This window comes from Lipophrys pholis (genome assembly GCF_963383615.2).
Source record: "Lipophrys pholis genome assembly, chromosome: 7".
Classification (NCBI taxonomy): domain Eukaryota; kingdom Metazoa; phylum Chordata; class Actinopteri; order Blenniiformes; family Blenniidae; genus Lipophrys; species Lipophrys pholis.
Window position 1 is genome coordinate 25,023,861 of NC_137638.1, and position 25,607 is coordinate 25,049,467.

General features: G+C 41.1%; 1 protein-coding gene across 1 annotated transcript in view; it reads left to right on the plus strand.

Annotated features, from left to right (window-relative positions):
* The window catches only part of LOC308111973 (transmembrane protein 132C), a 151,682-nt gene that overhangs the window by 79,483 nt on the left and 46,592 nt on the right, over window positions 1–25,607 (plus strand). The window contains exon 3 of the mRNA XM_080467135.1: window positions 3,333–3,479. Within this exon, the coding sequence (XP_080323261.1) occupies window positions 3,333–3,479 (147 nt within the window). The remainder of the gene's footprint in view (window positions 1–3,332; window positions 3,480–25,607) is intronic.

A 25,607-nucleotide genomic window follows, 5' to 3' on the forward strand; every position in this document is an offset into this window, starting at 1 on the left:
TAGCAGACAGTCTTTTAGTGGGAAAAAAAGAAGAAAAAAAAAAGCCGATTGAAGCAGTAAACTTTTCATTTGTGATGTGCTAGATATTCTACAAACACAGTGTGTGTCCGTTTTTTAATACATCTATTTGGCTCACAAATTAGTGAAGGGGTTAACTTGAAGCTCCAGTATAATTAAGTCAGTAGGTTTGTTTGTTTGTTTGTTTGTTTGTTTGTTTGTTTGTTTTAGAATGCTGGGAGTAAATAAACTGAAATATAATAGCCTTTGGGACGGCAATGTAGACGTTGCGTATATTTCAGATTCCAAAGTTATTGTATTGTGGCTGCTTTATATTATGAGGTATTGATCGGGCTACAGGGGGGGAAAGTTTTTAGTGCAGTCAGTTTCTTATTTCTAATGTGAAAGACACAAAGAGAAAAGCAATGATTTATATATGAAATGAAGCTATTTAGTGGTTATGTATTTGAGTTTCTGAATACTTGAAAGTTTGAAGACAGAACGTAGCTCTTTAAACCTCCACATGGTTTCTACTCCAAAGATAATACACCCAGTCTCTGAACAACAGCCAGCATCTACATTTTGTATTCACCTGTTCGTTTACACAAACATGGCAACAGAATGCATGTAACATGAGTGAATTAAAATGTATAAGACTTGCTATATTGTAAAACCTTGTGTGTTACAAACATGCTGCCAGTGTAAAAGCTTGCAAACTCCTAATCTTTCAGATGAAAATCTTTTTGTACGAGTACTCGTGATTAGGATGAGACAACTGAATAGTGAGAGTTTATTGAAAACAGTCGAATTTGATCATGTTTAGAAATATTTGCAATGATAAGTTTTGAAACAAATATAATTTTAGTCCCTTTTACACTTTCAAATGTAACTTAATTAAATATCATTAATGTTTGTTTTTCTAAATGTATTTTGTTTTTAGGACTGTCTAAAATGTCAGTAACATGTTAAGAGCGGGTCTCTAAATATTCTCAACATGATTGTTGAAATTTACAATTTATAAAGCTTTCAATGTATATCCTTTAGAGGGTTAAAGTTAGGATGTAAAAAAAATGCAAATAATGAAACACATAGTTTACATCCCTGAAGTAGCATTGAAGCCAACAGTGATTTGCAGATCGATATCCAAATATCAATACTTCCGATATTATATCTGTTGTCATGTCGAAATATGGATATTTACATTTCAGGCACTGTTTTTAGACTAATACAGGCAAATACAGCATGCTGAGACAGCAAATATGACCAGGTGGATTCACAGACTGTTAGTCAAGACAGTAAAATCTATATGGGGAAGTCAGCATGCCTGCAATGAGCCTCTACAGTTATATTCCACATCTGTATTTGTCCCCTGATAAGAAAGAGCAATCCTTAGTTGAATGCCTGATATCTTAATGACGTCTGGTAAATGTAAAAGTTAAAGATACTGCTGTTATTGTCATATGGGATCTACAGGCAAGAAGACTTTGCACTTGAGCTGTAATTAGAAGCTTTATTGTGCTGCAGTCGTCTTACCTGTTGCACCTTTGCTCTACGGCTTCTTTCAAAGTTAAAGATAGTCCAGCTTTTCAGAAATTATAGTGGGTTGTTGAAAAATGTGTGTTTTAAAATAATATATGTCTATTTACATCAGTTGGGTCCTTTGCGCATCTCTTTTTTGTAATTTCTTCTGGCTGGAGAAGCACAGTCAACAGGTGAAACTCTAATGAATGCAGCATAACTCCCTTCTCACGTACGAATGCAGTTCACACACACACACATCCACACTGCCTGTGAAAAACACAAACCAGCATCACTGCTGAGTGACGACGAACAATACTTGATTAGCTTTTTAAATTTTTATTTTATTTTATTTAAGATTTTTTTAACCACACATCGTTTGGCTGAACACATTCTTTTGCAGGATGGGTCAGGCTCAAAGGATATTGTATATTCTCATCTCGCCATGAGACCGAGCATGTGAAGCCGTGGCATAGTCTATAAATGTTCTCTACGACTTCAATTACGCACACATACGTAGCACTGGGGGACGCAGCTGCCACAGACATCAAATCATCTTCGGAAGAGCGCAACACAAAAAAGTATCATCGTCCACACGCATAAACACCCAGAAGATGCAGGCAGGTTCGGTGTGACCCTGAGGTCTTGTGTTTATCTTTATCCCTCCACAGAGTCAAAAGTAAATCTGTTATCTTGCTCATTTTCACTTCGCACATATAACCTGACCAACAACATGATAAGCTATCACATCAAAGAAGCAGGCTTGACGGGGAAGGTATATACAGATATATTCATTGGCAAACAGACAGGCAATTGCATGTTAAAGTGAGGCAACAAATTCAAGATGAAAGCAAAGCCATATCTTTGGTCTCATCTGCCAACCAGGTATTGATTGGACAGGGATAGTGATTGGACCTTCTCTTATAATTTAGTCTATCAGCTTTGCTGCCACTCTCGGATAAAGTCTCTGACCACGTTATTGTTATGGAACATTATTCTAAATCTATTTCATGTCAGCACTTTTGCCTTCAAATCAGTCTCCACACAAATACTTCCGAATACTGTATGAGTTACATTTAACAGAGATTTTTCAGCTTCATTTTCCTCCCCTTGGATATTTTCCTCCTTTGTAGACCACCGAGCCAAGGACATTGACGCTGTAATTTTGCCGCAGTCAAAGAAAGCTTTTCATAATGTCATTTTCCGACTGCATAAGAGTGAACCTATTACTGATGGAGATAAAGGAGGAAGAGGAGTGGCATAATAGGGTGGTCACATCTCACTTACGCTTTAATTTTATGACAAACAGCACATTCACTACGGATGGCAGATCTAAATATCAGAGGGTTCATTTAGTTCTTTTTAATAGATTTAACAGCAAACCTAATTAGAATTTAGGGGATTGAGCACACTGATATTGTTTTAGTTTCATTATCCACACACGCACGCATGCACGCACGCACGCACGCACACACACACACCTCAACAAACTGTTCTTTTGAGAAACAAAACATGTCCAATCAAAAACTTAGAAACTGATGGGGATTTCCAGTGAACTGTTTGGATAATACACTGTTGGACAGAATCACAGACACAAAAAAATCCTTATCCTTTCAGATGAATATGAAATGCATGCATTCATCTGGTGACTCATTGAAGTGAGGATCCTCTTGGCAACGGCAGACACACACACACACACACACACACACACACACACACACACACACACACACACACACACACACACACACACACACACACACACACACACACACACACACACGATCATAAACATGCAGTCTTCTTTCCTCCCGCAGAGTGAAGTTGAAAGAAGGGGTGACGTTTCTCGGGGCTCGCCCCAGCAACCCAACCCAGTGGATGGTGAGCCAGGATGTGAGGAGCGAAGGCCACCGGGTGGTGACGCTGCACTGCCGCAGGAAGGAATCCGGCTACGATCAACAAAGGTTTGCGTCGATAAATATTTCCTGTGGTGCTCTTTCCTGGCTAACAGTATGGACTTCGCTTACTTCACTTATATAACACCTTTCAACTGTGTGAACAGCCCCAAAGCACCTCAAAGCGCTCATCACATTCACCCATTCACACACACATTCACACACCAATGGAGGCTGCGGCCATGCAAGGCGCTGTCACTCCAATTGGAGCAGTTTGGGGTTCAGTGTCTTGCCCAAGGACACTTCGGCATGTGGATGGGTGGAGGCGGGAATCAAGCCTGCAACCTCCCAATTGGGAGATGACCGCTCTGCCAACCGAGCCATGCCGCCCAATGGTAGTACATCGTGATGTAAATAAATATTTGCATCAATCTACATTTCATTCCTTTTTTTCCTAAAGGCATTAGCGAGTGAACATTTTAACATCAGTGTAGTGGTGAGCACTTCTACTTTCAAACTGGAGAAGACCTTCAGTTTGAGCTCCGGCCTCTTCGCGAGGAGTTTGCATGTTGCACCTGTGCATGCATGGGTTTACCCCACATACTCCCTCAGTGTCACGGAACCCAAAACCATCCATCTTCTATCCCGCTCAGGGTCAGTCTGTAGACAAGGCATGTAGACAAACAACCACATACACACACACACACACACACACACACACACACACACACACACACACACACACACACACACACACACACACGCACGCACACACGCGCACACACACACACCTAAGGGAAATTTAGCATCACCAATTAAACTCTCATGCATGTTTTTGGGACTGTGGGAGGAAACCGGAGAACCCGGAGGAAACCCACGCACACACAGGGAGAATATGCAAACCCAACACAGAAAGGCCCCGGGTCATAGTTGAACCCACGAAATTCTCGCTGTGAGGCGAGCGCTAACCACAATGAAAGCGTGCGGCCTGGACCCAAAAGCAGACTAACACAAAGTCAAAGTTCAAAAGCGTTGATATCTCAATGAGGGAATCAAGGCTGAGGGATTCAAAAAGGGTCAGGCAGGAGAGGGTCCAAACACTCGAGGCTACTAAACACGAGGACCAAATACAAGGACTTTCTGGTTGTCTGAGTGCGACGCAAACTAGACAATCTGGCCTGGAATATATAAATAGGGGAAAACACAGGTGATGCACATGAGGGTAATGGGCACACGGAAGAAAACACAATTGGTTAATTGCAAACACGAGGACACACACACACACACACACACACACACACACACACACACACACACACACACACACACACACACACACACACACACACACACACACACACACACTCACACACACACACACACACACACACCAAGACAACCAGAGCCAATAACACAATAAAGGTCAATTCATACTCCATAAGAACAAGAACAAATTTCAGCAATCCATCGGCACTCCAACGCACTTCTTCGGCCAGTTCCCTCTAGGCCGAAATTTAGCAGTGCTGCACTACCGAAACTTCAGCACTGACGTGTGCTGCGCATGCGTGTTCCAGCTCGCTAATGACTATCAGTCATATTTTAATCCTGTTTAGCATGTAGCCTCGCTACTGTATGAGCCCCGCAGCTCATTAACATGTCAGAGGGCGGCTTTACGTGATGCCCTTGAACGCATCACTCAAAGCTGTCACCCCCTGCAGTTAAAACCTGCGGTTGAAACCGGACCAACTTCGCCGCTCGGAGACAAACTTTCTCTTTAATTACTGAAACAGTTCAGAGAAATGTATTTCTGAAAACACTGGAGGTGGGAAATAATCTGTGCAGTTGAAAAGTTAAAACGCCGCTTGACAGACGTGTGGCTGCTCTGAGGGGGCGTGGCCTGCGAGTTCCACAGCTTCTCCTTGTAGCATGAACTGTCCTGCCAAAAAAACATTTTTTTCAGCAGCTGGCTGACGTCACAGCCGAACTTTCTTCTTGTTCTTATGGCTTCTAAAAGGGAGTTTGCAGGGGCCTATAGACACACATGAGACAGACTCAGACTTCACGGGGATCAGACGGGACAGACAGAGACCTGACACTCTAAAAACATGTGTTTACACTTAATTGGTGACTCCAAATTCTGTGAGTAAGTGAGTGCATGCATATTTGTGTGTGTGTTACATTGAGTTTCTCTGACATTCGGCTCCAGCCCTCCACAACGCTGAGTTGAATAAAGTGGTATGGAAGATGGATGGATGGACTTTACCATGATTGTGTCACTTTTGTGAAGTGCACGCTTTAGATGGCTTTACTTTAGGTGGCTTAGTTTGCCAATCTCTCAAAAAGGTTTTTTGCTGTCATTTTAGAAAGTGCTGTCGCTGATGGCTCACTTTTAGGCAAGAGACACACAATACCTGAAATATACAGTATGAATGGCTATCTAAGCGATTTCCCCTCTGCTGAAAAGACACACTTGACTTGACATAAAGGCCATGTCTGCTGAGACCACTCACTGGAGAGAAAAGTTAATCCACTCCTACACTCCTCTTTCTCTCTCTCTCTTTCACTCCCTCCTTCCCGCCACCCCATCCCACTTTCACTCCGTCTTTTTATTTGCCTACTTATTTTCTCCACTGCCAAGTCCTCAGAGTTGTTTTGGTCATTTCTTATCAGTATTCACTTCCTTAAACTAATCTGGCAGATAGGGAAGTGATCGTCAGAAAAAGGAAGACGGTTGTTGCGTTAATTTAGCGCTGATTGAAGGCCTTTGTGTGTTTTAATGGTTTTTCCTTCTTGGATGAGGGAGTAGTTTTAATAAATCTAACTTTCTAGTGACAGGTGTAATTTTATGGATTAGAGGCAGATTTGAGGCTCGGGAAAGCTTACTTATTTGCTCCTTGGCTGCGGTTCTACTTAGCAAATTCTAAACCACTCCCTAAAGAAAACAAGACATTTGACATTGCAGCGTTATAATCAAAGTTGTGCAGGAGTTATTTAAATGTGGCGCAGCCGACAAAGCGTATGTAATTCGAATCTGTTGGTACTGTATTTTCCAGTTTATAAACATGCTGTTGTTTTGCAGATCATTACAGGGAATAATTATAGTCTGACTACTGTGTTATAGCACGTAAAACAAAGACAGCTGTGTGTGTGTGCCGTGGCTGTACAATCAGAAGTGTCTAATAAAGGTTTTCTTTAATAGAAGTACCATCCGGTAATTTGTTGTGTGAAACTCCAGCACGACATTCACACCAACCGTTCCCAAATGTAACAGTCACGTCTCTTTGCAATGTTTACATGTTAATTCAACATTTTCACTTCTTCTCACACACAGTGCGAATTGTTTGTTAATATATACTTTATCAACAGTTCAACTCAAACTGCTATGAAAGCTTTTAGTTATGTGCGTGGTAAAAACAAAAAAAATATTATACTGATATAATCAGTTTTGACAGCTCAGTCGTATAAAAAGAAATGTTTTGGTTGCCTGCAAAAATGCATGAGGTTATACACGCAACTCAGGGTCATAAAGGTTATTCATTTTACTCCTCTAAAATAGAGAAAATATCCAAAATATGTGGAGCTATACTTCAGATTTATATTTAAAATATTTAAGATACGAGATGACGACTGGTATCCAATCTGATTTGTTGTCATTGTCGTGTCGACTTCGAATTTCAAATGCTTGTTGCTCTTCGGCGAGGAGTCGTTGCATGTTCTCCCTGTGTCTGTTTGAGTTTCCTCTGCATATCCTGGTTTCTTCCCACTCCTCGGAATAGGTATAGAAAAGAAATAAATGTATGGTTTTCGGTGTAGTTTTGTCCTGGAGGGTTTATAACTACTGAATTTCTTGTGGAAATCTAGTAAACATGAATATTAAACAAGGTTGGGGTAAGATTGTTCCGATGAAATTCTTGGCCTTCACAATCCCAAGTTGGTGCGTGGCTTTAAGTGCAGCCGCAGCATCTTAAACAACACAAACAGGAGCTTCTGCAAACTGCAGCAACACTTGGCAGCTGACTCCTCCTTCCCTCTCCTTTTTCATGGAGGTATTATTCCCTCTGCTCCCTCTCATGACCTCACCTTCTCTCCCACACATGCACATGCTCTATTACCGCCGTTAAATCATGTTTTATTGATTCACTAAGTGAAAGAGCCAGAGACAAGAGTGAGCATATCTAGTCTAATCCCTGCTGTTTGTGCATGTACGTTGGACTGCTCCTTAATCCTCACAGCTGTCAAAGTCACTTCATAGCGGAGAGCGAAGACGCCCCGCGACGGCGATACAATACACAATGCTCCAATTTTTCTTTGGTCTTGTCCTCCCCGCGCCGAGTCATTTCAATGAGGCTCTTTAAAAAGGGGATTAAACATAGCTATCTCATCAGCTGAGCTGTCACTTAGCCTGCTTTCTTCTCTCCACTTCCTCTTGAGGACAAGCGGATGACGAGGTGTGTTAATGCTATAGGTCAAACAAATGAGGATTCATATTTTTCCAACAGACGGAAGCTCCATGATTATCAAGTCATCCACATTTGCATATTTTTCCACGTCGTTTTCACTCTCCTATTATATCACCTATTGCCTGTGTTTTTTTTTTTTATTATTATTATTATGTTAGTAATTAATGTTATGTTACTGTAGCACTTCACAATTTTGGTGTAACAGTTTTTTAGATATACACTATGAAGGGTGTTGAAATGCTTTTTGCTGCACGGTGCATGTGAGTGTGTGTGGTTGTCGATCTCTGTGTGTGTTTGCCCCATGATGGACTGACTCAAGCACCCCACAACCGTGAGCAGGATAAAGTGAAGAGAGATGTATTGTGTTGTATCGTATTGTATTGTCCTCTGCTGCTTTAAATTGAAGGCCAGACATATTGAAAAATATAAAGTTGTTTACGGCAACAACAGTGTCATTGAGTTTCAGCACAATGGAGATGTTATCATCAGTCAGTTCAGTTATGAATTGCTTCCTTTTCTGCATTAGACTGTTATTAATACCCAGCTATCAATCATTTATCACTTGGTGTGCCACGGATTTCTCTATGTATGTGGCCAGATGAGCTCTTTCCACATCAGACGTCACCGACCAACAAGAAAACTTTATGGAGGCTCTCATACTTTTTACTCTTTAACTATACGATCCTCATTTTAATCACTTTATGCCTCAAGGAGGACGCCATCAGGACTAAAGTTAAATCCATCTAATGAAAAATTATCCTTGTCAGCCTGTGTCTGCCAGGCCCATGTTTTTAAATTATTACTAAAAGTGAGAAATGTTAGGCATTTCAATAGAGGACATCTTAAATGTTCCACATGTCTTTATAAAGAAACCTCCACATACCTCTATCATTTTCAGCACCTGATGTGACCATTTCAGTTTAGTTTAGGGGTGCTGACCTTACTGTAATGGTGCCCTTAGACTTAAAACCACCTCACTATATTAAGCCTAACCACAGTGTGTTATTGTGAAAACAATGAACATTTTAAAAATAAATAAAATGACATGTAACCTGGTACAAAAAGGTAGGACCCCACACATGTAACATGCTCTCAGTATCCATGTCATTGTTTTGATCACTTTGGTGTCTTTACATCAATTTACTTTAATTCCCTGCAGACATACTCTGAATTAAGCCGTAGCTCCTGTTTGACTAATCTTAATCCCAGCTTCATCCATCTTCAATACGTCTTTGTTGCTGCCGAATCCCAGCTGACTACGGGTAAGGAGAGTCAGATAATCCCACACTCACATTGACACAAAATCGCCAATCTACCTCAAATAAATGCTGTAGGATTGTAGTTGGAGAGTGGAGTACCTGGCGACACACACTCTAAGAAAAATACCTTCAAGTACAACTTAGAAGCAAACCAGAGACTTTCTCACTCTGAAGCGAAACAAATGGTCCTTAAACCTTTGTCTTACCTTAAAATATGTGTTCACCTGAAAGATTTTCCTTTTCTACACACACACACACACACACACACACACACACACACACACACACACACACACACACACACACACACACACACACACACACACACACACACACACACACACACACACACACACACACACACACACACACACACAGATCGGACCCATGCAAATCCAGATGGATCATTGATGTTTTCACTGGACCTTGTACTTTGAAATGGCCTTAAGTGTCTTTGAATTATGTCTGCGGAGCCGCTAATTGAAGCCTGTGTGCCATGATGGAGCCGCAGCCCCACTGTGCGCATGAGAGCGCAGCATTACTGATGGGTCAGGTGTCGTCTCTGTGCAGGTTCAGCCAGTCACTTTAAGCCGCTCGCTGCAGCCAGCTGATCCGATTCCTTTCTGCTCGTTTGCAGCTGATGCACACGCCACGCCCGATTCACTATTTGCACAGGAAACAAACAGGGCAACCTGAACCTTTGTTTATCATCATCTGCTTTTCAGCTGAACGTAAAGCTGATATTTGCCTGCATCCATCAAACAATAATCATCAACCAAGTTCATTTCCGTAGGTTTGAACTTTTAACTTCACACTTTCCTTTAGTGGCAGCGTCTTCCCAAATAAAAGCAATAATGAGGTGGCAGGTTTTCATCGAGGGCGTGATAAAATGTGAGACCGGTTGGGCCTTTTGACAGAACGGAGCTGATTTCACCCTGAAGGAAACAACACTGAAACAGCTGATGTCACTTCTTTCAAATTCAATGAAAGAGTGAAGAAGATCTAATGAGTTTTCAGTAATGAGTTCATCCCTATCAAGGACTTTGTCATAAAACAAATCTTTAATAGACAGCCTTTTCTGCTCCGGTTAAGCAGTAGCGCATGCTGGGCTGCACCTTAAAGCTGAAAAGTTTGGAGGTTAGTGATTTTTTTTTTTTCAAACACTTTATCAATGCCAACACAAGATTAGGAGCTAATTGACTGTCAATAGTTCAGGAAAATCAACGGTGTGTGGCTTCTAATAAGAAGCTTGCCTTTTGCCATTTGTGTGCAATCAAATATGTAGACATTTTGTCGTAAACGTGTCACTTATGTTTTTGTAAATGCCAAACGTAAGGTCTTGCAATAACTAATGGCCAGTGGGCTTCATTCCAGCTTGATATTTTGTTGAATTTGGCCATCCTTCGTACTTTTAATGAATAATTGATAACTTCATTTCATGAGAGCGTGAACTGCTTTCTCTGGCCTTGTACATATACAGTACATAGGCTTTTTTTTTTTCTGTACAAGCCTGCCTGATGAGACTGTTGGACCCAAAATAATACCTGCTATATATGTAGATTATCTTTTAACCATACATTACATTTTGAAGGGAACATGGCGCGACTCTCTTGACAGGCTGGGAGTTTCAGTGACGGTGCCACAGTGTGTCAAAGAAATCAAAACAAGTCCCTACAGAAATGGACAAAATTGCTATGTAGAGTACACATAATATTGGCTAGAATGCACTCTGGTAGATTGAAAAGTTCACTTTGTCACCATTAAAGGCGAGCCCATTCAAGACAAAAGCAGTCCTGCTTCCTCAGCATGTCATACGCCATAAGTGGAGGCCTCAGTAAAAGTGCCATGTCTGGGCATCGGTAGTTCATTAAGACTGTCTAGGTGCAGATGGATATCCCTTGTGAGCCACCACTTCATTAATCCCCCACACCACACCCAGCCCAGGGACAGCAGGCAGTCCACTCATTACAGCCACTCCACAAGAGAGCCAGTGCAAGTGGGATCAAGAGGATGGGGAGTACGTGTACTTTTGAATATCCTTTTTAATTTCTTCAAAAAGCACAGGGCCTGATTTGCATTATCTGAATCAATTCTGCACAGAGTTTGAATTAATGCAATTAAATTCGATGTATGTTAATTTTGCAATAAAGTACATGACTTTTCCACTAAAGCTGACTTGTAAATCTTATCAGCGTTGAATGTCCAGGATCCCAAAGGGGGGAGAAATCCTATAGCTGTGTAATAATGCTCAGGATTTGGCAGCGACCTCACCATTTATCTCAATTTCAAAGTCGGGAAAACCTTTAAGAAGAAAATTATTTATCGTTTCTGACATTTACAACAAACTGAAATAAAACAAAGTACTCAGGCTTTTATTGTTCTCCAGGCTCCGGAAAAAGGATGACCAATATTTGGTTGTGTCATTCTTTCTCTGATACCTTTAGGCCTTGGAGAAATGTGTGCTTGTATGCACCTTGGTCCAGAAATATGAAAACGTCCAGTCACATTTAGAACAACAAGGTGGCTTAGAGAATAAAAAATGAACAACATTAGTGTGGCTCAGGCAGCGCAGCGACCGTGATTTCTCACTTGATTCAATTTGTGATTGGGGCCTTTAGCCCACTTGATTTTGGAATCAATCAGGTTTTGTTCGAGTTGCCGTCTTTGCTATGAGTCACCAACATAGTCTTCAGTTCCGCATGAATCAAAGCCTAAAAAGAAATGGCCCTATTACATTAGGGGGAAACAAGAAAACTAACTTCCTCCATCCTCAACCCTAAATCCCGTAGCGATGAATCAGGTAGAATACTCTTTTTTGTTCTGTTCACCTCATCAAAATAGAAATTCCATGTCGTGTGTGACAGCTCAGATGTCTCCCAGGTTTCTTTTATTGAATTTTACTTTATTTTTTTCACCAAGACTAACACTTTTAGTCTTATTAGATGCAGTAAAGTAATGTTGATGAAAAAAGAAACATTCAAATTGCTTTTAATGGGATATATGGGGCGTGTTTACTTTTATCAGTTCTGGTGCAGAGATGTGGTTTATTCTACGTCTGCTGCGGACAGCCAGTTGATTACAGCAGTCAGCCCAGATTACATCTGACTGTTGAGGCTCTTGCTCTATTTCATTGGCAGCGGAGGCACTATGGCTAAATTATGCCACGGTGAGCCATTCTGCAGTTTTTCCCAGTTCACCAATCAGACAGTAATGACGCTCAGTGGGAGAGATTTGATCTGTATAGTATATGTCTCCACCAAATGACCACGCAGTTACTAAGGTAACCTTCGGCCGAGCTGTGTTAATGAATTCTCACATTGCCTTTGCTCGGTATCCTGAAAAGCTTTTCAGTCACATAACTTGCATGGTATCTGAAATTCACTCATATCATGCCACAGTGGGTACGATTTATCAGACATTTTTTCTTTTCTTTTTTTTTTTTTGTGGGCAGTAAAGCGTGGCAGAGAGCGTATGTGCTGTGTGCGGGGACAGATTGGTGGTTTGCATGTGTCCCAGGGAGTTCATGTGTTTCAGAATTATAAAGGTTTATGAGTGAATATCCTGCTCTTAAGAGGTTTATCCCCCAAAGGATTAGATTGTGGCCACCAGTGTTTGGAGGCCTGCATTGCCAGAGGGCTTTTCTCTCTGCTTCTGTGGATAAAAAAAATAAATATCAGGCTATTAAACTCCTAACTGGATCGCTAGACAGACACAGAGATGCAGGGCAAGAGAGTTCTTCTGTGGCTCGGTCGGTACAGTGGCCGTCTCTCAATTGGAAGGATGCAGGTTAGATGCCCCATCCCCCCCTCTCCACATGTCATGTCCTTGAGCAAGACACTGAATCCCAAACTGCTCCCAGTGGATTGAGCGCCTTGCATGGCAGCTGCCTCCGTTGGTGTGTGTGTGTGTGTGTGAATGGGTGAATATGATTAACAGTGTGAAGTGCTTCGGTGACTGCTCAAATGGTGGAAAAGTGCTATCTAAATGAAATCCATTAACCATTTACCTTTTACTTTCACCAGAAATTGACAGTACCAGTCAACATTCAATCTTTCTTCAGTTAGTCTTACAACTTTCTCAACCTGCCATCTTCATTTAATTAGTTGCAGCAACCTTTGGATCATTTCGCTTCCCGCTCATTGTTACTGGGAAACAAAAGATTTCGATAAGCCGGGGTGAAGACTTTTTGTCAATTTCTGTAGCTTTAACATTATTGTCTATTTTTCAAGTTGGTAATTGAATAATGGGGGGGCAGTAATGTAGTTTTAGAAGCCATCTGACCATCAAAATAATGTTATAAAAGAAACACACATATTTTTCTTGTCATGGAATCATATAAAGAAGAAATCATCGGAGAGCACACAATGTAAGGTCACCAAAATGCAAACTGCAATTCATTCGGCAAAATATAAAGGAAACGGGCAGCGACCTGTTCAGCTTCTTAAAGTCATATGTCAGGTGTCATATAGTATGATTCGATGGGGCTGTTTTTGTTTCATCGTTTAGTTTTTGGTGATAAACAAAAACACCCCAAAAATAATGATTTCAATATTCAGTCGATGGTTTCTTTATTTAACTATGCTTCTTTTCTTAAAAATTAATTGTGCAATAAATCATCCAAATTTACCAGATCTTCACTGCCAAATGCTAAACAGATTTTCTTTCCTGTTGACCCATTTTTTTTGTTGTGTTTTGTTTTCATTTGAGGGCAGAAATCTGAAGAGATGAGACATATTGGCGATCGCACGATTGATTCATTTAACAAACAGGAGTCTCAGTGGTGTGCAGAAGAGCCATACAAAGCTAGAACAGGCCGGCACCTCCTCTTCACACACTGCTGTGGGATCTTCGACCAGCACTTGTTACAACTTCGTCACTGCGGGTTTATCATATACTAATTCACAACTAAAACGATGCAAGTTTGTATGGCAAAACAAGGTAGAATCAGCATTAAAGTCTGCATTGCTATCACGATCTAGTGCCGCCATCCCCGGGCTGATCCACAAAGAGTTCAATAAGGTTGAGGTCAGGACTGTTCTATCATCTCCATTTCTAAATTCCATTTCAGTCTGTGATAAATCTCACTCTTTGCAGGTAAATGTTGTCACCTTGGAGGATAGTTTGGTCTCACACTGTGGAGATACGAGATTTACAGCTGTTTTCAGAATCTCATCTTGATATCTCTGCATATAGTGGGGCTGATCAAACACCAGATTGTCAGAACACCCATGGGTACCGGAAACTTAAAACAGGAGTCAGTAGCCAACAGTAAAGAAAAGCTGTTTAGTGGAGATGATTGGGCAAGTTCTTCATAGGCACAGCTCTGCTGCTCCTCCCACAACTGCATGACTTTGAGACATGTTTTACAATACTATAGAATTTAATTATTTAGTTGCAACATAAAAGAAAATATGTAGTAAAGACATATTTCCTAATCTGTGGGGCATTGTCATTGTTTATGAATGGAGGACCCAATTTCAGCAGAACATCAAACCAAACAAAAAACAGAGTCCAATAATGTCATTAATGCAATAATGACATTATCAATACAGGAATCCTCAAAAACACACCTGAAACAGGTGGCCAGAGATGGACAGCAACTTAATTCACTTACAGGAAAAGGGAGTGATCAAGGTAAAACAAAACATGGAGTTCAAAAACACACATTGAAGAAGAGGAGGGATTAAGCACTTGGACAGATCAGATATCTGTAAACATGACACTGGACCAGACAGAATAAAAACATGCCAGGGCATAAACCTGACCCATCAGGACTCAACATTACCAGAATAATAAAATACAATTATAAGATATGACCTGACATGAAGAAGTTGACATAAAGAAAACGCACTGGAAAAGTACAAGCCCATAAAAATGCGAAACAGGACACTACATACAACATGAATTTCATGAATTTGACAAATTACTGAATCATTTAAAATCCATTAGTAGACGTGAACATAAATGCCTTTTGAGAAAAAAAACAGCTTTTTTCCTTAAACCACGTTTACAATTTTCTCCTGTGAAAGTTCAGGACCTTTGGTTTTGTTGTGGGATGTTTTAGCAAGAGACAGGGCACAAATAAACAGAGCTTGTATTTATTCTCAACAACCCTCCTTCTATAAATAAATGTAAGACTGCTACCCTCTGCAGGTATTTTCTGAGCTGACAGACAGTTTTGGTGAAATTAGACCCGTGGTTAGATCACAATTGTTGTTGTTGTTGTTGCTGCGCTCACGGCAGGTAGCACTCAGCCAGAGAGACAAAGTGGGTTGAGATGTAAACATGCAATTGTCTACAGGCCTTCTGACAAACATGCTGGTTGTTTCTCTTCTAATTACATCTTTGTACTATCTATTGGGTAAGTACTCAGTTTGAGTTGCATTGGAATGAGATTTACTTCACGAGCACTCCATCTCTGATGACTACCAGCTGAGCAGTTTGAATGAGCTCCAGTAGTCTGGAATATTGTCATTCAAATGTCTGCAGATTTATCTAACTGAAATGGTAAAAAGAAATCTCGGCCCACAGTTGGCTCCAATTAACCTCCGTGTGGCTTGGCCTTCTAGATGATTGGCTTTTATACTGAAGCCTTTTCCACTTAAAAAAATGCCCGGCCTGGCACCAGCACTGCTTCAATTCTCTAACCTGCACAGCAGAAATATTCAAATGAGCCTATTAAAAGAAGCCCTGGGCTGTTGCGAAAGGTGTAAAAGCACCATTTGGTGAACGGAAAATACAAAGCAGAGGTTCCACTTGCACAAAGAAAAGGGGTGTTGAAGAACCAAGCACACAGAAAAGAAATGGACAGCTCTGCTTTCAGTCGGCAACAGATTCAATCAGCCAGAAGACAAACAGCAAAGCTACAAGTCACATCCTCTCATCTGCACAACAGCACTTGTGCGTGCTAACACTGACAACCAATCTTTTGGTGTCCCCTGTTATCATTCCTAGCGTCACAGGTTGAAAGGAGAAGTCCGTCCAGCCGAAAGATGCGTTGGTGTGTGTGGGGGGGGGGGGGGGCACCGTAGGCACGGCTCCCCTGCAGCCTGCTGCCTGTTTAGCAGGACTTACCAGCGCTGACATGTAATCAGGCAGCGTGTACACCTCGGTGGGCCACTAGGCGATCCAAAGCTGGACCCCAAGTGCCACAACACAAAACAACAAGACTGGCAAGGATGTTCATGCCTGCAGATGAGATGCCACACTTTGTACGTGTCCTCTACTTGCCTTGAGCTTCCCCACACCAACACTCAGCTGTGTTATATGAGCATGGACGCTCTCTTTCCCCGGACACACGGACCCATGTGATTTGAGTTTTAACTTCAGGTGACAGCAGGGCATCCGAAGGTGTCCTTGGCTCGTGAAGGTCACTCGGAAAAGCCAGTGACTTCATTTTCACTGTCATTTGTGACAAGACCATATTTCCGATTTAGCACTTTTAGAAGACCTTGATGCATATGCGCACCCTTTTCATCGGCACATCTGTCAGCGAGAGCAAAGCCACAATAGCATCTTAGTCACGATATGAAAGCAGCTCATGCTGATGCTTTCAGACATTCAGACACTTGTCGTTAGTCCATCATTTTGTGATCCGACTCCACTCTTTACAGCCTCTAGATCAAACTGCCATCTCTCACAGGCTGCAAGTCAGTGAGCAGCATTGAATCACTGCGCTGAATATGTAAATGGATGCCATTAAAGCTCTCTTTCTTTAATTAGTCTTTAGATTTCATGACTGAGTGCTTCCAATTATGGATCAATGTCTCATTTCTGCACACGGACCCCTGGGTGTGTGGAAGCAGTTTTTCCCGTTACAAAATGCTTTATAATTTCTGCTCTGCCAAGATGGACTTTCACATCACACCCACTAACTGCTGATCAATGAGAAATTTTGCTGCTGCAAGCTTTCTGATTTGGGTGTTATGTGTACCAGTAATATAGATTTTTTTCTTTTCTTTACACAAACATGAGAACAAATACACAGTTTGAGTTATGGAATAGCCTGTCTCAGTTTGCACTGTTTGTGTCGAGAATGTGTGTCGAGTGGGATATATAGAGTGTGTGTGTGTGTGTGTGTGTGTGTGTGTGTGTGTGTGTGTGTGTGTGTGTGTGTGTGTGTGTGTGTGTGTGTGTGTGTGTGTGTGTGTGTGTGTGTGTGTGTGTGTGTGTGTGTGTGTGTGTGTGTGTGTAATTGCTCTGGTACTAATTTAGCACTGGGTGCATTAAGTGGTGTATGAGAGAGGACAAAACTCTGCTTAATATCTAAATGCACTTCTGACTGGGAGCCCGGATTTTAGCGGGTGAGGCTGCTGATATATTGCACTGAGATGGTGAAATGTTTAGGCAATTATAAATTTTTAGAAGTCATGACAGCTGCCCTTGGATTTTATCAATCCAAAATGTCAAATAATTTTGCTGTTAATTGGTCAATGTGTCCGAATGAAATACTAATGCCCATGTGCTGTGGAATATTTGAGCCATTTAGGGAAAATGAAATGAGATTGCGAGATTGCATTTTGTCTTTTTCACTTTCATTCGCATTGACATCACAGCTTGACAGTGTGTACTAAGATGTTTCAACACTAAATCTAAACCCTAATAGACTAAATACATTGCGTTGAATGGGGAGACTGCAATATAGAAACTCATCCTCTTCGTTCTCCTTGTTTTAGTTATGCATTTGGACACAAATTGATTTTTTAATGCGCATGACTTCGATCATTAGATCAAATTGTGATAAGATTTAAGAATGTCCTGTAAAATTTCTCTGCCAGATATACGCAATATTAATATTAATACATCAAGTAAACATGTCTTTTCTTCATAGGAAGTAGAGCTAATGTGGGTGTCATGGTCATTGGTTTGAGTTTATTAATAAAATCCACTTTTCAGACAGTCGAATGTGTGCATCGCTTGAGTCGTCTCACCTTTATTTTCTATTAGACGATGAAATCAGACTGACGGGAAGGCACAAAGCTCTTATGTCCACACAGCCTCCACATCACTTCCCCACAACACTGTAATTATCACAAACACGCTGGTTCTGTTTGTGGTCCTTGAACAACTGGAGAGTAACTTGTGCATTATCAGAGTGAGTCTGTACATATTTAATGTTCAAGCATTACCTAACTTGCCCGTTTACAAGAGCGGTTTTTCTTTGCATTGGATTTTTAAAGGTCTCTGATGTGGTTTACTCAGGTTAAGCACCCCCTAGTCTTTAGATCAATGTTTTTTTGCAAGAAACTGGCACTGAGCTCACTCTGTTGTTACTGCAGATTCGACATCTGGCACTGCTGTCCTTATTTACCAGTGACCTGTTTGCAAAACGCATGGTGTAATATTGAGCTGAGCCTTTTCTGTGACTCTTTCAGTGACACCCTCTTTCTGTGTTTCACAGAGCTGCGGCTCAGCCTTGCACATCCAACAGCCCCGGGGAGCAAAGCCTAGGTTGCAATAGAGTACCATTGATCCGATCGCCTCGGCCTCCGCTGGTCAATGCCTCTTGTGTGTTCTCCAGGTTCTGTTGCCATGCCAACAGCAGCAGAGCTGAATAAACCCGGGTTTTGTGGGTCTTTAAGGACTTTTCTGAGGAGGACAGTCACTGCCAGTGTCACACCACCTGCAGGTGCTCATGCTGGCCCGGACAGTCACATGACATCTACACAGAACAACCAGGGGCAGCTTCTCCAGGAGGAGTGGGATCAGTTTATCTGCACAAACATTTGCATCACTGCCCCAAGGCTCAGTGTCTGCTGCCCCCTAGTGTGTGTGTGTGTGTGTGTGTGTGTGTGTGTGTGTGTGTGTGTGTGTGTGTGTGTGTGTGTGTGTGTGTGTGTGTGTGTGTGTGTGTGTGTGTTGTGTGTGTGTGTGTGTGTGTGTGTGTGTGTGTGTGTGTGTGTGTGTGTGTGTGTGTGTGTGTGTGTGTGTGTGTGTGTGTGTGTGTGCCTGGTTGAGTTATCAGCAGCTTTTGCTGGATCTTGCTGATGGTTAATGTTAATGTCTGTTATCCAGCCGTGAGCTGAGTGCCCTGGTGGAGGGGAATTTTTTGCAAAACCATCAGGGCAAGCTGCAATTTATTATTTTGCAATTTGCTATTTAGATAGCTTTCCCATGAATGAGACAGATACAGAATGCAACTAACTGATAACTGATGCCTGATGCTAAAAGGTCTGAGGTCATTGGTGATAACTGCCATCATTAGGGATCCATTACACTATGAAGTCTACTCCAGCTGATGGCCTCTAATGTTGCTGCACAGCAGAAAAGCATTTAGTTTTGATTAGACGTTGGTTGAATGGTGCATTTCATTAACTCCAGGATGAGATTTTTGTTGTCTGGAAATTGATGTGCTGCTGTTTGAGCACACGGTGACTGTGCAATATTTTTCTTTTCCTTTTTTTCATGGCAATCTGGGGCAAAATAAGAAACAAATGTAATGAAGGATTATTCTCCTCTTTATTCTCTTCTACCTTATTATTCCCTCTTTATCCCCCCAAAACAGACTGGCTCTCTGGACCAGAATAATATTGCATTGTTAAAACATTAATGTAAAATACCCTCTTTTAGTGTCAGACTAGATGCCAACCAGCGAGCCACCTTTTTTTTTTTTTTATTAAAGCGGTGATTAAACTCTTCTGTGTACAAATCAGTTCAACATATGGCAGTTTGCTTTTCAGACGAAACTCTCAATCTTTCCTGTTATATTTAATAATGTTTGCATGATATTGTGAGTGAGCGAGACCAGCTGAGGATAAAAAGAAGGTGCAGACTGAGCGTGTATGTGGGTGGGAGTTGAATATTTTAGCCGATGAATGGTGCAGAACCCTGTTAAGGTAATCGGAAATTTGATCCCTCTTATTGGGTTTGATGCGCACAAGCCAGAAGCCCTCAGTTTGCGTCTGTGCTTCATTATAATTGTATAATTAATAAGACTCAGCTCTTTTGTCTGTGTGCCTGTTTGAAAGGGGTAAAGAATAAATGATTAAACTGAAAAGGGTAAAGAATAAATGATTAAATTAAAGGGAATGTGATGCTTATTAAAAGTGGGGTTTAATTTAGGAACTGTAGGTTATTTGAAATTTAACATCTCAAATCTTTTCTTCTAAATGCCCTGGAGAGTAAAGTCGGTGAAATTAATTCTCAAGAGCTTCTTTCAATTTGGGACGGAGAAAAAAAAACATGTATAACGTAGAACACCAATACAAATCATACTGTATGTGGATTACTATAAATAAAGATTACTTTAATTTTAAGTTTATTCGCCTTCAATAAACAGCTCACAAAAGAAAAAATGAGAATGAGTGAAAGGGAAAGAAGGACAGCATGCAGCAGACCAGATGTGAACCAGTACCAACATACAAACCAAAATACTGATTGAAGTAGCAGAGAAATGAAACAGCTTCAGCAATTTCTGTCTCTCTCAGTGTGTATGAAGGGTTTTCATAACTGTGTATGTTGATTAAAATAATGTTCTTTTTTTTTTGGGTGTCTCCTGTGTGAGGCAGTATAGCGCCTGAACAGATGTCACATGGGTCAACTCAGCCTCACACCTGCAGACTGCAAATTTTAAATTGGAAAAAAAAAGAAAAGAAAAAGCAAAAAGAAGAAATTATCTCCCATGGGTAGGGAGTTCGAGGCTACTTCATTCACTGTAAACATAACACACACCTGAATACCTGACTCTCGGGCTGTTGGCAGTCGTGCTGGTGGTTCATTTTGGCTGATACATGAAAGACGGGATGGAACGAGGAAGAAAATACACGCTTAGTTCTGTCCGTAAAATATGTGGAGTGTTTGTTAAATGTTCAATATGTGAGGGAGACATGAAAATGAATAGCATGCTGCGACGTAATATCATCAGGTAGCCATTACAGGATACTTTCCTCAAAGTTGATGTCAAATGAATTGGTCTCTTGACCTTAGAGAGAAGCTTTTTATTACCGTGGGTGTCTGCTCTGCAAGGAAATGACCGTATGTCATGACATGTGTGCACGGCACGCAAGATTTTGTGTGTCATAACAGCACATCTTAAAGGATGTATGCTCCCTTCAGTGAATTTTAAAAGCACTGTTACCACTATCTACATGTTTCCTTCACACCCCAGAAGAAGTTCTGAATCGGAGAGCTTCTTTTAACAGCCCGCTTCAGTATTTCCTCCATTTTTACAATGTCAGTTTAGAGAAGTATAAATGAATGTCACTTGACACACCATAAATCACAAGTATTGGTTTAGTATCTTGGAGGAAATTATAGCAACATGAGGGATGCTCCGGCCGGCTTGATTGTATCGCCAGTCGTTCGCTGCATGTCAAAGCTTTTCCATGTACGAAACGCTTTGACATGTTTGAAATACAGCAGCCTCGCATGCATGTGAGTTTCTATAAACGCACGCCCGCTTGCATAGGCTGAGGCGAGACGCACACGTCCAGGTGCCGCTTCATATTGAAGTTGTATGAAATGTAAAATTGGCACTATGTTGAATGTCATATTGACAAGTTAATGCTGGGCGCCGGTGGCTCCCGTCAGTGGGCTCTTTGTTCAGATGGATTTTATTTTAGCTCACATCCTGGAGAGGGTGGAAAGAGCACTCGCAGGCTGCCGAAATGTAATGTTTCTGCCACGTGAAAGGGGAAGAAAAGGCACTTTGAATTTCTGTGTTGATTTCCCGCCTCGCGTCTAATATACAGGGAAATCTTCGGCTGGCACCTTGATAAACAAGACATGCCTGAAATCTGTTCCGAAAAGCTCTCAGTGCGACGAATGTGACTCATGATTCCTGAAAATCTGACTCAGTGTAATCTTGCCGCTTTCTTTACATTTTTGCACGTACTCTCTCCCTTCATCTGTCAGCCCAGCTCTCATGTGAAATTAAAAATGGTTTGTATTGATCACAAAGATTTCTAAATCACTTGCATGAGTCCTCTCGGCTTTCACAGCTGCATGATGGAGATAGTCTGTATTCCTTCTCATCTGGAGGAATTCTCTCTCGTCTACCTGACTCTACCTCTCTAGTGGCCACTACATACAATATATCTCGGCATAACGATGGACTTCCAAAGCTACCGACAGATACACCTCACTGACATTTATCACTATTATTTTCATCCCTGTCTTCCCTTTATTTGACAGTGTTTCAGGGAGAGTTTACACCTTTCTCTCTTCCCGTCACTATCTTTCTTTTCTACTCTGGACAAGACTGAATTGAAAAGGTCTGCTGGGTATAGGTGTCTGAGGGTGTGTTTTCCTCCCACACTTTTCCCCCGACTGCTCCCAGCATCTACTTTCCACCCTTTTTGGCTCTGCTTTTCTGACGAGAAGAGAAAAAAAAAAAATCTTTGGAGAGTGGAAATACTGATGTTTTTACCACATTTTCTTTTGTTTCTTTCGCCGAAGTTGCAGAGGTTTCACATTCCTGTAGTGTGGCGTTCTACCTTCACATTCAAAGTCTTCTATTATCCATCCTTGCTGGAGCTGATCAAAGTCGACCATGGGTGAATGCAGGGGTCCATCCTTGGCAGATTGCCACTCCATCACAGGGCAAATACGGGGAGACAGACACATTCATATCAACCCCCACAGGCACTTTAAGAGACACCGATCAACCTTAAAGCAAGTTTTTTGAGACAGCGGAAGGAAACTAGAGTACCAAGAGAAAACACATGAATGCACAAGGACAATATAGAATCCCCCCCCCAATTCCACCCACCCCACCGCTGAGTTTACACAAAACTTTAACAAATCTTCAAATTCATTCTGTGGAGTCCCAGTTTTCATTGTTGTCTGCACTGAAAGTTTGGACCTCAAAATGTATTCATGATTAAGTACATTCAGGCTCGGAGTAATTCCATGCTTTGATTGCCGAGAGTCTAATCAGAGGGCCACAAAAATGTGCCTGGCCTGCACTCAGGCTCTCTGAGATGTGAGATTGCGCTTCAAGCTGTGACCATTGGAGTCTCAGAAATCAGGCTTTTTTTCCCCCCAAAAAAAGAAAAAGAAAAAGAAAAAGAAAAGGCTCTGACCTCTAAGGTGGATGCTGGTTGAGAGTGGCTTGGGGTAATTTACTTCTAATGGGCACCCCTCAGATTGAGAAATGAAATTCAACCTCAGCTTTGGGAAACCTGACATAGAGTTCACCTGATATTGCTATATAAGTGAAATTAATTTACCATTTAGCATTGATTTCAAATCCCCACGTCTCCTCACCATACTCATATTATTAGATTCTTCTTCTTCAACCAAATACTTTTGTGTCCAACCTATATCACTTTACTTATATTTTTTCTATTATTCACTCCTCAAACTTTACATGAGTAATTTGACAAATAGATTACTTACTTTGTAGACAAACATGTGAAAATAAGGATTTTAATGACCTTATTTTGTGCTCCTTCCTAGAGTTGCTTTAAAGCAGCATTGCATGTAGCATCTCTATGAGCATTTGCTGTGAAAAATTGCACCAGAAGCACATTTGAGTTTTAGAAATACATTCACATGCATCACCACACTTTGGCACGGCGTTATTAATCAGGCTCATAATCCATACATTAATAACAATGTGGCACGAGAGACGGAATACAGAAACACAGGTAGTCAGGAGGTAAAGAAGGAGCACAGACCTCTTGATCACAAAATCCAGTATCGGTGAAACTATTAGTCAATTGATCGGTCACGCTGCATGGAACAATTTCTGTTAATCAGTCACTGACATTATTCCTAAACAACAAATTCCAGCTCAATGTCTTTTTAGTATTTAAGTATTGATTGGACAAAACATCTACTCTGCCACTGTTTTTGAATCCAATAACAAAGATAATCTTCAGATTAGGTTGTCAGATTGAAAAGTAGTTTGTGACAGTCACCCAGACTGAACCTTTGCTTTATTCAAGAGCGTAGCTGCAGTGGGATGTGTGTGTTTTCTAGTTTGTGTCAACAGGAAATCATAAAAGTTGATATATGTGCCGAGTTTTCTGGGTGCACTGTTGCATATGCATGTTGCAGAAGGCTTTGTGAAGACGTTAACATGTGTAGCAGCCATTGTTTTTTTAGTAGAGTAAATGACAGGAGTCAGTAATGCATGTCATGTATGTGTGTATTTGCTCTAGATTTAGAAAAACCTCATCTTGCATGATTAGGTCTCCCTGGTTTGTCTGTATGAGCAGACATAGAATTATGCATGGATGGTCCAGTGTACATAATGTACTGTGTATGTACAGCAACTGTGTGTGTGTGTGTGTGTGTGTGTGTGTGTGTGTGTGTGTGTGTGTGTGTGTGTGTGTGTGTGTGTGTGTGTGTGTGTGTGTGTGTGTGTGTGTGTGTGTGTGTGTGTGTGTGTGTGTGTGTGTGTGTGTGTGTGTGTGTGTGTGTGTGTGTGTGTGTGTGTGTGTGTCCTGGCTTCATTCTGCTGACTGGTTTATTGCTGTTCCAGGTGACGGAGCATGAGAACAGCAGAGTTTCAGGGTGCTGCTTTCAAGCACCACTGAAGCCATAAATTTGATTATTTCTTCTTCTTTTTTTTTTCTTTTCTTTTCTTTTTTTTAAATCCACAAGTAGTAGAGGGTCCTCCTCACCCCCTTACTTGCACATACATACACACGTATGCATGAAATCACATGGGGAGGAAAAACATTGTTTCATTTCGGCGTACAAATATATTATGTTATGTTTGTAAAGTTATGTTGTAAAAGTTATTGCAATGTTCCAAAGGGCTTTACATGTACACACACTATGGGCCCAATTTAAATATATATTATTTTATATGAATTGCTAAATTGACCTGCTCACATGAACTTTTCATTTGCCTCCGTTTTGCAGGTGATGATTATACCATAAATGACAGCTTGTGCAAAAAGGAACAATAAAGTGAGGGTGTTTTGGCATGCATGATTGCTTGCAATTGAGTAATTGGATGCACAAAAACAAGCACACAATGAAATGTCACACTGTAGAGCTGAACGTGTTGGTGGAGGAAGTTCTCAAACATATTGGAGCATTGCAGCAAATAAATCTGAATTTGGCAAAACAAAAAGCAAGATCAACATCGGCGTATTGAAAAGACTGCAACACATCTGAAGGCGTGCAACAGACAAAATCAGTTATAATAATGTGCGCAAACAAAGGTTGTGATGGTTCAGCCAAAGAAATGCCTCCGACCCCCATAACAACTTCCCTCCACCTCCTTTTCACATGTCTTTCAATCCCACACAATCATGAATAAAGCGAACAGAGGGATTGTATATCACATTGTGGATTGTACACTCATCTATGAGAGTAAACCAGCAGTGGTTTGCATGATCTGGAATAAAAAAGATAGAACTACTTGTAACTCAAACAGCGTTTCTGTTCCAATTTATATTTTTGAAAATGTAGCCGAGTTACTTTGTTACTCAAACAAAACAAAAAAAGTATTTATTTGAAGAAAAAAACCAAATCATTAGTCCATTACTTTTTAGTTGTCGCAGTTGTATAAGATGCCTGGC